Raw genomic sequence first — 14681 nt, forward strand, 5'->3', positions numbered from 1 at the left:
TTTAAGAGTTTATCGTAGTTTCAGATGCCTGTGGCTTCACAGGACTTGAGGGCTCTGTACCACGAGATTGGAACACATATAGAGACCTATATTGTTGTCATCCTATTGTTTAAGGTTTCTTCAAATGGTAGAAGGTGGCACGGGTTGCCAAGTCGTCTAACTTGCCGCGATTCGCTATGCAGAGTTGCGTCCCTTGGGTACGCCAGAAACCTATGATTGTGGGTTCGAATCCCAGTTCGCCCCGTAGGAGATAGTAAGTCCTATGTAGGAGATAGTAAGTCCTACGTAGGAGATACTAAGTCCTACGTAGGAGATAGTAAGTCCTATGTAGGAGATAGTAAGTCCTACGTAGGAGATAGTAAGTCCTATGTAGGAGATAGTAAGTCCTATGTAGGAGATAGTAAGTCCTATGTAGGAGATCGTAAGTCCTATGTAGGAGATAACAAAGGAATTCATATACAGTGTTGCTCTGCTTCTTCTCACAGAGATCTGAAGACCTCTAAAACCTTGACAACTTTGCAACATGCAACAACATTCATTTCCACAATAATAGCTGCTGAACACCAATCTCAGATGCTGAATTCAAAGGATCCACAATTTACAAAAAATACCTTTTTAATTAATTCCTAAAATACCCGTAACCAACTTATACAAAAACAACAAATTACTTACCATGTGTAAGTTCAATTAAAAGCGTCTACTTCATTCACTTGCGTTACTGATCTGAAACTCTCGCTTATGTTTTGAATTGTTACGTACATGATTAATTGCTATTGACATGTTTTCAAGAATTGTTACAAGATAATATGACAGTAGAATCGTGAAATTGTTACGAGATACCAATACAAGCTGAAAAGATTTTTGGTATCAAAGTCAGTGGATCCATCGTTTAACACATGTAAACATAGAAAGGAAAACATTCCACAAACATGAGCTACTAACACTTGGTAGTTTGTTGAGCATCAGAACTCATTCAAAACCAATAGCTCTTAGCTTCAGTTGGTTAATGAGACAGACCAACAAAAAAATGAAATAAAAGTAAAATGTCCTTTGACAAAAGACAATTTGGCCGCTTCTGTTTTACTATTAGGCGTAATGAAAAAAAACCCACAAGATTTATCACTGCTGTACAAAAGAAATGGTGAATAGTATGTACAAAAACCTATATTCTAACAAAATACAACCAATCAGCTATCTTCCAGTGTGACCATCACATGATGGTACGACTTACTTGTTCTTCATTCATTAGTAGCAGTACGACTCTGGAAGCTGAAAATTATTTAACAAAATTTTCAAACACCTCCATTTTATTTTATGGTAGACGAAATATTTTGTGTACACCAACTTATAAAAAAAGGCCTTACTGAACATTTTGTACGTTCAGTCTTCCTGTTACAAAGAACAATGATAAAATACTCTTGGTTAAACACAAAATATATTGGTTGACAATTCTTACAATTGCAATAGAACCCTTATCAATGATGTTAAGCATTGCATATCAGCTGATTGTCAGACACAGTGGGACTTGCCCAGCTGTCTGTATGGCACACAAGGAAACCATTCACTAGAGCAAATTATAAAGGAAACGTGTATTATAATACCAGTAGACACAGATGACTTGAAGATGTGCAGAGATTTGTAAAAAAAAGTGTCTCTACATGTTTGGGATGTTCTAAACGGGTTTGACAGGCAGTTTGCCTTTACAAGCAGGGCATGGACTCGTCAGTGAATGAGTGAGTTGGGATTAACCCCGCTTTTAACAGTATTCCAGTCATATCGCGGCATGTCAGCTTAATGTGAGAGGAAAGCCCGAAGTGATGCAGGTCTCTGACGTTTACCACTTCGGTGAAACCCCTGATCACGGGTATGGTGCTGACAAACCTTGAAACATAATCAGGGCAAACTGGGATTCGAACCCACAATCATAGGTTTCTGGCGTGGCCAAGGGACGCAACTCTGCACAGCGAATCGAGGAGCCTTAGACGACTGGGCCACCCGTGCCCCCATGGACTCATCAGAGACGGCTACCATGTAGATGATACTGTTACAGAAGACACTGCCACTCTCACCACGATGAACAGTTGGACAGCATCAATGATTGATATTCACTGTGGTCAAAACACAGATCTTGTCTTCAATCCTGTGGTAACCAGAAGGATCCAGAGGTTTATGTCGTGTTCGGGCGTGAGAATCACAGAATATTGCATAATCAGTAAGGGCGTATGGCAAAATATATTTCTATTATCATGATTAAGGCCCCAATATCATTAAAAATCAAATTTTGGTTGGACCATTAAACAAAGATCTGAGGACATTCCATTACGGGTCATGTCTGAACAACTTTCGCAAACTTTAAACCCACAAATCAAATGCTAACAAGAAGTCGACAGAGGCCAATCAGAAAGAAGATTTTTCAAGCATTATAGCACTAGTTTCAAACGGGCGACTTCCATTCCAGATTCCAGTTTGAAAAATATTGACGCAAAATTTGAAAACCAAACAAAATCGGAAAATCTCATAGATTGTATGTACTTAATTCCCCGGGGCTATGGAAAGTCGTCCATTTCCAATGTTTATCCCCATTGAAAAAAGGGATAGACGATAATTTTGATGCAATCAGTCAAACAGCCTGTAACTGCCGAGTGCGAAATAGCCCCGAGTGCGAAATAGCCAGAGGCTGAAGCGCTCGTTAAATCTCCCAACTACTGATTGATTGTAACTGCCATTCGGAAAAAACCCTGTTAACCTTTTCGAGGTTGCATGATTAGAAAACACATTCCGTATGTCACTTTCCCGATCTGGGAAGAGACGCCCTGATTGGTCCAATGACCGGTCATTCTGACGTGAACCATAATGGGATGTCCCCAGATCTTTGTTCATTTATAGCAAGGTGTAAGATTATTTTAATGAGATTAAGGCCAATGAAAATAAAAATTGGAGATCAGTATCAATTATGACACTTTTTCAGAAACACTCTGAACACAAAACAAGTCATATCATGACCAATGCCCCACTCAGTACATTGCTGGTGATTTACTTGAAAAAATGTAATGACTTTACATCTGCCGTTACATGATGTTCTTATTCAAATTTATGCAAACTACTCAAATTTTGATAAGAACATTCTTACTATTCTACACCACACTCAACTGATTCCACAGGCCCTTCTTTTGTTATTAGTTGGTTTACAGATTTCTTTCTCTCCAAAGATTTGGTCGTTGGTTGAAATGAAACTAATAAAATAATTAGACTTTTCAATTTTTTGTTTTTTCTAAGAATAAAGGTAGCATGAGAAAATAATAATCCAATTTTCCATTTTCCTTTTTGCAATGTGTTAACTGTGCCAGGAATGGAATACATTTTATAAGTTTACATCAGAACAGGCCATATACATTTTGGCATACCTGTGACGATATGAAAGGTATTTCAGCAAACAGTCACGTGTCCTTAAGTGGCACTTGACTCAGTCAGGTAGGGAAACAGTTTGTGAATTTTCTATCACAAATATGGAAATCGAAAAGGTTTAAACTGGATTTTTTTCTTCCTGATATTTATAGTCAGCTGATCCATAAACCAAGCAAAAACAACAAAACTACCTGATAAAATTTAGTGAACTGGAGAAACTGAAGAAATCTAGACTCACCAAACTATTAATGTTTTGCATGTTTTATATTCCTGTATGTAAGACCACAATAGTTGGTCAGCAGCCACATCTTAACCATCTGGAAACAACCAGCGATAAAGAAAAGACAATCAGGAACACAGTTATCTCCCTTTCTGTGTACAACCTGACCTCAATAATTGTGAACCAACATTGCAAATTTCTGAGAAAAAATAATAACATTATTACTGTTTTTCGGAGCTTCATAAAGCTCACAAAACAAATGATACTCATAGACTGGTTTCAACATGAAAGTGGGAAATCGGTACAAGTTAGATCCAATGGCAGTAAGGCTTTGTTTGTTCAGGTCTGAATCCTGACAGGAGACAAATACTATAGCATCAGACTACTGGGGAGCTCTTGCGGCAAGGCACGACACAATGGAGAGCAGGAGGTGAAGAAAATATGATCCTGCTGACAGTTTCTTATATCTTGATGAATCATAGCCGCTGGAGAACATTTAGTTCTGACAGATGAGTATTCTACCTCTTGGCAATGAGAGCAAAAAGAATTTTAAAAATTCACAAATATCATCTTTGGATTCAAACAAATGATAAATAGACTAAAAACATTAAAAGTTGACCACCATCTTAAAAAATACTGTCTTTTGCAGACTGGTACATACAACTTGATAAAACAGGTTTGACGCTGATACATTCTGACACACATTGGTTTATAAGCGTATAGATAAATACACAAAATATTCCAATCAGCATTTTAGCACAGTAAAAAAGATTGACATGTTTACAAAATCTCAGGTACATCATTAAAAATGGTGTTTGAAATATATGGCAAAAACTATTAAGGTCCAAGAAGTGCTGACTGTTTACATCCATATTAAACTAGAAAATAGAGATCTATGAGAAATTTGATAACAGAGTGGCCCTATCTTTGAATTATCCACTGTATTGAATGTCTAATATATTATGATAATGATTGATAATACTCTCGTATTACATCCCATTATACCTCATCATATATTCTCCAATAGGGCCAGTCCTTCATTGTCATTGAGTGAGTGAGTGAGTGAGTATGGTTTTATGCCGCTTTTAGCAATATTCCAGCAATATCAGGGCAGGGGACACCAGAAATGGGCTTCACTCATTGTACCCATGTCGGGAATCGAACCCGGGTCTTCAGCGTGACGAGCGAACGCTTTAACTACTGGGCTACCCGACAGCCCCTTGTCATTGAGAATGCAACAGTATATAAATATGGTGCCTTTCTTTGTTTGTTTGACATCTTTTCTGCAGGAAAGTATTTTTGAATGTGTTCTAGTCTATTTGACTAGCTCCAGCTTTGAGTAATTTCAAACACTAAGCTCTAAATATCTGAGAACAAATTTATTAAAATCCAAAATCAACTTCCGTGTTCTAAAGAATACTCCCATTTGTAGCTTAAACATCTTAGGTGCTTATTAGGTTGAATATGGTATTTACAATTGCTGACATATATTATTGTATCTCTTAACATGATGATACAACATTTTCCAGCCCTTCACTAATATCACACCATTATTTATTGTTAGTGTTAAAACAAGAATCAACCTTGCCTTAATATTGGCCTCTATGTTAAAGTCGAGAACCTGCATAAGATCTTGAAAGACTAATCAGGACTAGAACATGGAAAAATTTTGGGACCAAATACTTTCAGTCACCAGATTTGAGACTCATATCATCTCATTTACACTGAACATTTCACATAAACATTCATATAACACTACTCTTCTGAGAGTCAGTGAGTGAGTGAGTGAGTGGAGTCTAACATATGTGACCGACCATGAGATAAGGACCTTATGTGTGAAAAATCAACTTTTTACTTCTCGTAACATTTTAAACCTACAGTATCTGAGGAACACAAAAGTACAGTTCACAAGCTTCAATTCATATTTATTACAGAGATATAAAGGATCAAACATTTGTTTATGCAATAATTGCAGTTTTTAGAAATAATACAGGTCTGATTAACTGAAAGTAGACATGTATGCTGAAAGGTTTTGAAATAATGTTTTTATAACATTACGAACTAACGAGATAACAATAAGATATGTTTGTACAGTCCATACACAGGGCGATTCTTCCTGAAGTAAGTTGACGTCAAATGTCTCTTTGACGTCACAGCACAATTGTATCCCAGCACCTATAAGGTCCCATTCTCCTGGTGGGTCACATATATTGTTTCAATATCTTCCTCAGTCTATCTTTCTTGGTTCTGAGTGTGAAGGCGACTGTGTGGCAGAGTCTGCAATATGACTGTTATATATCAAGGTGGTGTGATGTTATTAGATCTAGACCACCCAAACCAGTGACCGATAGTGTGAGCATCCACCCATTCTTAGCATGATGATTCACTATCAACAGTCCAGTCGTGTCTCCTTATCTCTTCAGTTTTGTGCAGGGGAATGAATATATAAGGTAAATTTGAAACTGTTTATGAGTCATAATGCCCTACAAAAATACAAATGATTTGATTTTCTGAAAAAATATACCATCAATTACTTAAGATCTCCCATATGAAGAAATTGTTAATAGTATAAGCTTCTAAAAATGATTTTGAGCTACTGGTATGTGTAATATCAAATTACATTTTCCTCTCTGGTAAATGTAATATCAAATTACATTTTCCTCTCTGGTAAATGTAATATCAAATTACATTTTCCTCTCTGATCTGTGTAATATCAAATTACATTTTCCTCTCTGGTGCATGAAATTTCAAATTACATTTTCCTTTCTGGTCTGTGTAATATCAAATTACATTTTCCTCTCTGGTACGTGTAATTTCAAATTACATTTTCCTCTCTGGTGCATGTAATATCAAATTACATTTTCCTCTCTGGTGCATGTAATATCAAATTACATTTTCCTCTCTGGTACGTGTAATATCAAATTACGTGTTATTATCTGGAACTTGATCCTATAGGATTTGAAAATGAAGACTTTATGTTGTAAAATCAAGAAAAACTAAATCAAAGTGAACATTTAACATGCTTAACTTGCAGGTAGCTCCCAGTTTTGTGCATACGATTCTTCTGTTTTTTGTGCAGGTGAAGGTTCTGGTCCTCTTTTTCTGAAATACATCAATATTGGTTCGGCCGTCCTGATCCGGTTCCGCAAGCGCCGCCAGTGGAATCTGGCACTGAATCGTCTCTTCTTCCTTTTCTTCAACCTGCCTGCATAAGGATCCTCTTTTGTCGGCCTAAATCGGCCATACTTATAAATGAAAAACCCAAACATAATGAAAACTGTAAGACTTGGCAAGAAAGCCATGCATTTGCCTGCAAGGTGGTAGTCATAGAAACGGGTGTTCATTTTGTTATCTCCTGAAATGTAGGTCATATTAGTAGCTGGGTTAATTGTGGAGTTCCTAAAATCAAAAACAAGTTGTGTCGCATTGAAGGTGTCGAGGCTGTAGGTGTCTGTGATGGTGTGGATCTTGCCCTCTGAGTCCACGTACTGTCCGAAGTCTTTGGGTTGGTAGAACATCTGGTTCTTCCACATGTTTAGGTCGAGAAGAAGCACGAGGAACAACACACCGTAGTTGAACCACTTTCCTGGAAATAAACATAACACTCAGTTAGTAGGTGTGTAGGGTTACATGGTGGCATTAGTAGTGTTCCAGTCGTATCTCAGCAGAGGAAATCAGAAATGGGCTTCATAGCAGAGACTGGTAATTTATCATTGGGGTGGTGGGTTGGTGGAATTGGTCTTAGGAATGCATCATATTTTGCAGACACCCCCAAATACATGTTTTTCATTACCATGCTACCCCACAACCTCCTTTCCACGCCACCCCCGGCCTACCTGTGACTTCACAAGGTGGAGCACCTGGATAAAGTGTTGGCCTACCTGTGATGTGACAAGGTGGAGCACCTGGATAAAGTGTTGACTTAACTGTGATGCGACAAGGTGGAGCACCTGTATAAAGTGTTGGCCTACCTGTGATGTGACAAGGTGGAGTACCTCTATAGAGTGTTGGCCTACCTGTGATGTGACAAGGTGGAGCACCTCTATAAAGTGTTGACCTACCTGTGATGTGACAAGGTGGAGCACATCTATAAAGTGTTGGCCTACCTGTGATGTGACAAGGTGGAGCACATCTATAAAGTGTTGACCTACCTGTGATGTGACAAGGTGGAGCACATCTATAAAGTGTTGGCCTACCTGTGATGTGACAAGGTGGATCACCTCTATAAAGTGTTGGCCTACCTGTGATGTGACAAGGTGGAGCACATCTATAAAGTGTTGACCTACCTGTGATGTGACAAGGTGGATCACCTCTATAAAGTGTTGGCCTACCTGTGATGTGACAAGGTGGAGCACCTGTATAAAGTGTTGGCCTACCTGTGATGTGACAAGGTGGAGCACCTCTATAAAGTGTTGGCCTACCTGTGATGTGACAAGGTGGAGCACCTCTATAAAGTGTTGACCTACCTGTGATGTGACAAGGTGGAGCACCTCTATAAAGTGTTGGCTTACCTGTGATGTGACAAGGTGGAGCACCTCTATAAAGTGTTGGCATACCTGTGATGTGACAAGGTGGAGCACATCTATAAAGTGTTGGCCTACCTGTGATGTGACAAGGTGGATCACCTCTATAAAGTGTTGGCCTACCTGTGATGTGACAAGGTAGAGCACCTCTATAAAGTGTTGGCCTACCTGTGATGTGACAAGGTGGAGCACCTCTATAAAGTGTTGGCTTACCTGTGATGTGACAAGGTGGAGCACCTCTATAAAGTGTTGGCCTACCTGTGATGTGACAAGGTGGAGCACCTCTATAAAGTGTTGGCCTACCTGTGATGTGACAAGGTGGAGCACCTGTATAAAGTGTTGGCCTACCTGTGATGTGACAAGGTGGAGCACCTCTATAAAGTGTTGGCCTACCTGTGATGTGACAAGGTGGAGCACCTCTATAAAGTGTTGACCTACCTGTGATGTGACAAGGTGGAGCACCTCTATAAAGTGTTGGCATACCTGTGATGTGACAAGGTGGAGCACCTCTATAAAGTGTTGGCCTACCTGTGATGTGACAAGGTGGAGCACCTCTATAAAGTGTTGACCTACCTGTGATGTGACAAGGTGGAGCACCTGGATAAAGTGTTGGCCTACCTGTGATGTGACAAGGTGGAGCACCTCTATAAAGTGTTGGCCTACCTGTGATGTGACAAGGTGGAGCACCTGTATAAAGTGTTGGCATACCTGTGATGTGACAAGGTGGAGCACCTGTATAAAGTGATGGCCTACCTGTGATATGACAAGGTGGAGCACCTCTATAAAGTGTTAGCCTACCTGTGATGTGACAAGGTGGAGCACCTCTATAAAGTGTTGACCTACCTGTGATGTGACAAGGTGGAGCACCTCTATAAAGTGTTGACCTACCTGTGATGTGACAAGGTGGAGCACCTCTATAAAGTGTTGGCCTACCTGTGATGTGACAAGGTGGAGCACCTCTATAAAGTGAAGGCCTACCTGTGATGTGACAAGGTGGAGCACCTCTATAAAGTGTTGGCCTACCTGTGATGTGACAAGGTGGAGCACCTCTATAAAGTGTTAGCCTACCTGTGATGTGACAAGGTGGAGCACCTCTATAAAGTGTTGACCTACCTTTGATGTGACAAGGTGGAGCACCTCTATAAAGTGTTGGCCTACCTGTGATGTGACAAGGTGGAGCACCTCTATAAAGTGTTGACCTACCTGTGATGTGACAAGGTGGAGCACCTCTATAAAGTGTCGGCCTACCTGTGATGTGACAAGGTGGAGCACCTCTATAAAGTGTTGGCCTACCTGTGATGTGACAAGGTGGAGCACCTCTAAAAAGTGTTGGCCTACCTGTGATGTGACAAGGTGGAGCACCTCTATAAAGTGTTGACCTACCTGTGATGTGACAAGGTGGAGCACCTCTATAAAGTGTTGACCTACCTGTGATGTGACAAGGTGGAGCACCTCTATAAAGTGTTGGCCTACCTGTGATGTGACAAGGTGGAGCACCTCTATAAAGTGTTAGCCTACCTGTGATGTGACAAGGTGGAGCACCTCTATAAAGTGTTGGCCTACCTGTGATGTGACAAGGTGGAGCACCTCTATAAAGTGTTGGCCTACCTGTGATGTGACAAGGTGGAGCACCTGTATAAAGTGTTGGCCTACCTGTGATGTGACAAGGTGGAGCACCTCTATAAAGTGTTGGCCTACCTGTGATGTGACAAGGTGGAGCACCTGTATAAAGTGTTGGCCTACCTGTGATGTGGACTTGATAGTACTCCTTCCGGAGGATCTTGGGGATAGGAATCTGGAACTTGATGTGGGCCGTGTTGAGACCGGGCAGCTTGATGTCTATGGCACTGATGAAATGGGGAAAGTCCCAGTCCTGCACAGAGACAGATTACAACGGGTGTAATGCCACCACCTTCGTGATCAGGATTTAAGCACCATTTTAATTTGGGAGGAACACCTGAAGTGATTCAGGTTTTAGACTTACCGTATTCAACGTATTAAGCGCCCCGCTCTAATAAGCACCCACCGCCATATTTGCTAATATATTGGCTGGTGAACAATCCCAATTATCACCCCTTCCGATTGATCAATGTACAAAAGATTTATTAATTCATATATAATACGCACACTTGTGTTATATGCATCCTTAATTATGGGCAATTAAATTCTGGAAAATACACCTGTCATGACCTTTTTGTATCATTTCAGGCTGTCAGCATAAACCACGAAATTTACGATCTCTCAACTCTGCTTTTTTCTCTCACCAGAATTATGTTCTTTAAGAGCTCCCTATTTCTAATTTGGAGAGTGCCATGGGCGCTTATTACGTCAAATACGGTATACCGCTTTCGTGAAACCCACTAGCACTGGTGCAGTGCTGACATACCAAGAATAATAATCTGGGATTTGGACCCATGATCATAGGATTCTGGACCGCCTAATAAAGCCTTGGTTACACAATGCTCATAACATGTGATGGATGCTGTGTGGAGACTTTTGTTTGTTTGTTTGTTAGTTTGTTGAAACAATGTCTCAGTTTCACACATGGCACTAATAACAACACTTAGACCTTGAGACCTATGAAGATCCAGGTTAGATTAGGAATTCAGCAACTCATGCTTGTTGTAAAAGGCGACTAACGGGATCAGGTGGTCAGGCTCACTGACTTGGTTGATGCCTGTCATCGTATCCCAATTGTGTGGAGCGGTGCTCATGATGTCAATCACTGAATTATTTAAAGACAGCCATCATATAGCTGGAATATTGGTGAGTGCGGCGTTAAAACAACAAACAAACAAACTAATAGTCGTTTATATCAGAGGCTAAATCGAGTCAAATCCATGAGCCACTGTATTACCTTTTACGTTTTTTTCATTATGGTTTGTTAAATGTTCATTGATCTTGTGTGGGTATTTTACTGATTTCAAGTGTGATGTGGAATGTTTTGTTGAGACTGCGGCGAGGTGAGGTGAGGTTAAATTGGGTTTAACATTGCGTCCAAGATTATTGCACTTACATAGCGACGTGCATATATGTGTGTGTGTGTGGCTGCTTGTACTTGTCCGGACTGATGCCGATTTATAGTGTTAGCACACTGAGATACCATGCCGCAGTTTAACATGAATACCCCACTCAGACACAGTAAACTGACTCCGAGCCGACCAGTCCTTGCTTTAGCCGCTAAAAGCCGAGCGTCAGACAGGGTAACAACAAGTACCATATTTTAATGTCTTTTGGTATGACGTGGCCGGGGATTGAACTCCGGACCTTCCGCTCTCCGGACGGACGCTCTACCACTAGACAACGGAGGCGGTTTGAGACTGCGGTAAGGCAAGATGTGTGTGGCGTTAAACAACAAACAAACAAACCTAGACCTAAAATGAGCACTCAACTGTCCAGCAGGGATTTGATGATTGTAGGTTGCCCACTGTCATGTGGAATGAGTAGCGGAACATACACACATGGATTTCAAGGTTGAATCAGGATGAATCAGTTCCAGCTATAACAATTTTCCAAGGCCCATATACTTGATAAAAGAACTGTTGGGCAAAATTAAACATGTTTCTTATTCATAAAAAAAGTCTTGTCAGCATGGTAGATTATATATTATTCAATACTGATAAGAAGAATCTCACCTGCATAACAATTATCATATCCATGACCAGAATGAACGATGCAAGGAATGATCGGGACAGCTCATTGGTATGTAGAAAGTCACGGTTCAGTTTGTCCCAACTGATGTAGTCAGTTGCTATGACGAATATGACGATGAATGACGTACAGCTCGTGATGACCCAGAACAGGATGATACGGTGATATTGTCTTATCCACCATGCTCGAACCTTCGGCGCCCAACTCGGGTAGAGCTTCTCCTGCAGCATGATGTCTGTAACCTAGGGGCAGAGACACATCACAGCTGAGGGGGTATACATCGCCATTGATGGGACATGGGACATCAGAGCATCACAGCTCAGGGGGTATACATCGCCACTGATGGGACATGGGACATCAGAGCATCACAGCTCAGGGGGGAATAGAATATCAGAGCATCACAGGTCAGGGGGCATAGAACATTACAGCTCAGGGGGCATGGGACATCAGAGCATCACAGCTCAGGGGGCATAGAACATTACAGCTCAGGGGGCATGGGACATCAGAGCATCACAGCTCAGGGGGCATAGAACATAACAGCTCAGGGGGCATGGGACATCAGAGCATCACAGCTCAGGGGGCATAGAACATTACAGCTCAGGGGGCATGGGACATCAGAGCATCACAGCTCTTGGGGCATGGGACATCAGAACATCACAGCTCTTGGGACATGGGACATCAGAGCATCACAGCTCAGGGGGCATGGGAGATCAGAGCATCACAGCTCAGGGGGCATGGGGCATCAGAGCATCACAGCTCAGGGGGCATGGGACATCAGAGCATCACAGCTCAGGGGGCATGGGACATCGAGCATCACAGCTCATGGGGCATACAACATAACAGCTCATGGGGGGCATCAGAACATCACAGCTCATGGGGGGCATCAGAACATCACACCTCAGGGGGCATGGGACATCAGAGCATCACAGCTCAGTGGGCATGGGACATCAGAGCATCACAGCTCAGGGGGCATGGGGCATCAGAGCATCACAGCTCAGGGGGCATGGGACGTCAGAGCATCACAGCTCAGGGGGCATGGGGCATCAGAGCATCACAGCTCAGGGGGCATGGGACATCAGAGCATCACAGCTCAGGGGGCATGGGACATCAGAGCATCACAGCTCAGGGGACATGGGACATCAGAGCATCACAGCTCAGGGGGCATGACACATCAGAGCATCACAGCTCAGGGGGCATGGGGCATCAGAGTATCACAGCTCAGGGGGCATGGGACATCAGAGCATCACAGCTAAGGGGGCATGGGACATCAGAGCATCACAGCTCAAGGGGCATGGGACGTCAGAGCATCACAGCTCAGGGGGCATGGGACATCAGAGCATCACAGCTCAGGGGGCATGGGACATCAGAGCATCACAGCTCAGGGGGCATGGGGCATCAGAGCATCACAGCTCAGGGAGACATACAACATAACAGCTCATGGGGGGCATAGAACATCACAGCAAATGGGGCACAGCACATCATCAGAGCTGACCAATTTTGACAATACTTTCTAACATCACAGCTGACAAATCTTTGCATAACTTTGGAACATAAGAGCTCACCAATCTTGGCGCTACTTTAAAACACTTGAGCTGGCCAAACATGGACGTTCTTCATATCTCATAAAGATGATAGACCACAGTTCAGCAATAAAATACTTCAATATGGGACAGGCACCATAGTTTGAGCAGGGAACCTGTGCTTCACGCAGTGTACCCAGGAGGGATATCAAACCGTGATGAGCGAACACTTTAACCCTTAGGCTACCCAACCAGTTGAGAGTGAGAGCTTTCATGTGTGCTCAGTTCAAGACTGATCAGTTTATGTAGCAATGTAACAACTCTGTGACTTAATTCTCAAAGGAACCCATCTTAAGATTCCTTTTTTCATATTTCACTCTCATGTTTATACTTGAAACTTATGTCTACAACTTTCTTCTCAAACTGTCTCTTACACACTACATGTCTTATGACTTTGAAATTGATTTCCATAAATGTAGCGGCCATAAATTTTCCAAGTCCCGTGATGGGATTCAAACCACCGACCTTCTGATCAGAGGTCGGACACCTTGTCCACATGACCAAAGGGGTTAACCCCGTCAGCAATCTGACAAGGTAAGGATGTCATCTGTGGGATGACTCCATGCCCTGCTACATACTCCCCCATCAACAGAAGGCACGTCCTGGGCCGCATAGTAGGGTACTGTGGCTTATTTTGCTCAAATTTAACATGAACGTGCTCAGCCCCACGTTGGGCGTCAATGTGGCGGCCATAAAATTTCCGAGTCCCATGATGGGATTCGAACCACGGACCTTCTGATCAGAGGTCGGACGCCTTGTCCACATGACCAAAGAGGTTAACCCCGTCAGCAATCTTACAAGGTAAGGATGTCATCTGGATGACTCCACGCCCTGCTACATAAACAAAACGTAAAACGGTCCTATAAGCCATGACCACCTACCATCCATGCAGTGAAGAAATCTCCGCACCACGTGCCACACGCTGCAGCCTTGGTGAAGAAAGAGTTGGAGATGCCCATCAGGGAGGAGATCCGATATGGCTCTGTGGCGTCACCTCCAATCATCAGGAAGCCATTGTAGAGCCAGGATATGATGAACAGGCACAAGATGACACAGAAAAACATGGTCATCCAGGAGCCTTGGTTGCTGGAGAACAACTTCAGCTTAAACAGGCGATCTGAAAGAAGGACATTTACTTAACAGCGGGAATGAGACTCAGCTGAAATGGCGGTCTTCCCTTCAAAAGCTTCAATGGATGGGTGAAACTGCAGGGGTTGGTAGAACTTCATAGACAGTAGTCTCTAGTTTACACCTGCACCATGTACAGTGGCACGCTGTTAGTCTCGACTTTGGTAATTCAGA

At 42.3% G+C, this 14681-nt stretch overlaps 1 protein-coding gene across 1 annotated transcript in view; it reads right to left on the reverse strand.

Annotated features, from left to right (window-relative positions):
* Positions 1-3073: 3073 nt before the first annotated feature.
* LOC139462362 (transmembrane protein 117-like) overlaps positions 3074-14681 on the reverse strand; it is a 40692-nt gene continuing 29084 nt past the window's right edge. The window contains exons 3-6 of the mRNA XM_071244039.1: positions 14261-14496; positions 11784-12041; positions 9892-10021; positions 3074-7211 (exon numbers count right to left, since the gene is read on the reverse strand). Of these exons, the coding sequence (XP_071100140.1) occupies positions 6649-7211; positions 9892-10021; positions 11784-12041; positions 14261-14496 (1187 nt within the window). The 3' untranslated portion in view covers positions 3074-6648. The remainder of the gene's footprint in view (positions 7212-9891; positions 10022-11783; positions 12042-14260; positions 14497-14681) is intronic.

Source organism: Haliotis cracherodii, unplaced genomic scaffold (assembly GCF_022045235.1).
Source record: "Haliotis cracherodii isolate W230 unplaced genomic scaffold, xgHalCrac1.p SCAF_15, whole genome shotgun sequence".
Classification (NCBI taxonomy): Eukaryota; Metazoa; Mollusca; class Gastropoda; order Lepetellida; family Haliotidae; genus Haliotis; species Haliotis cracherodii.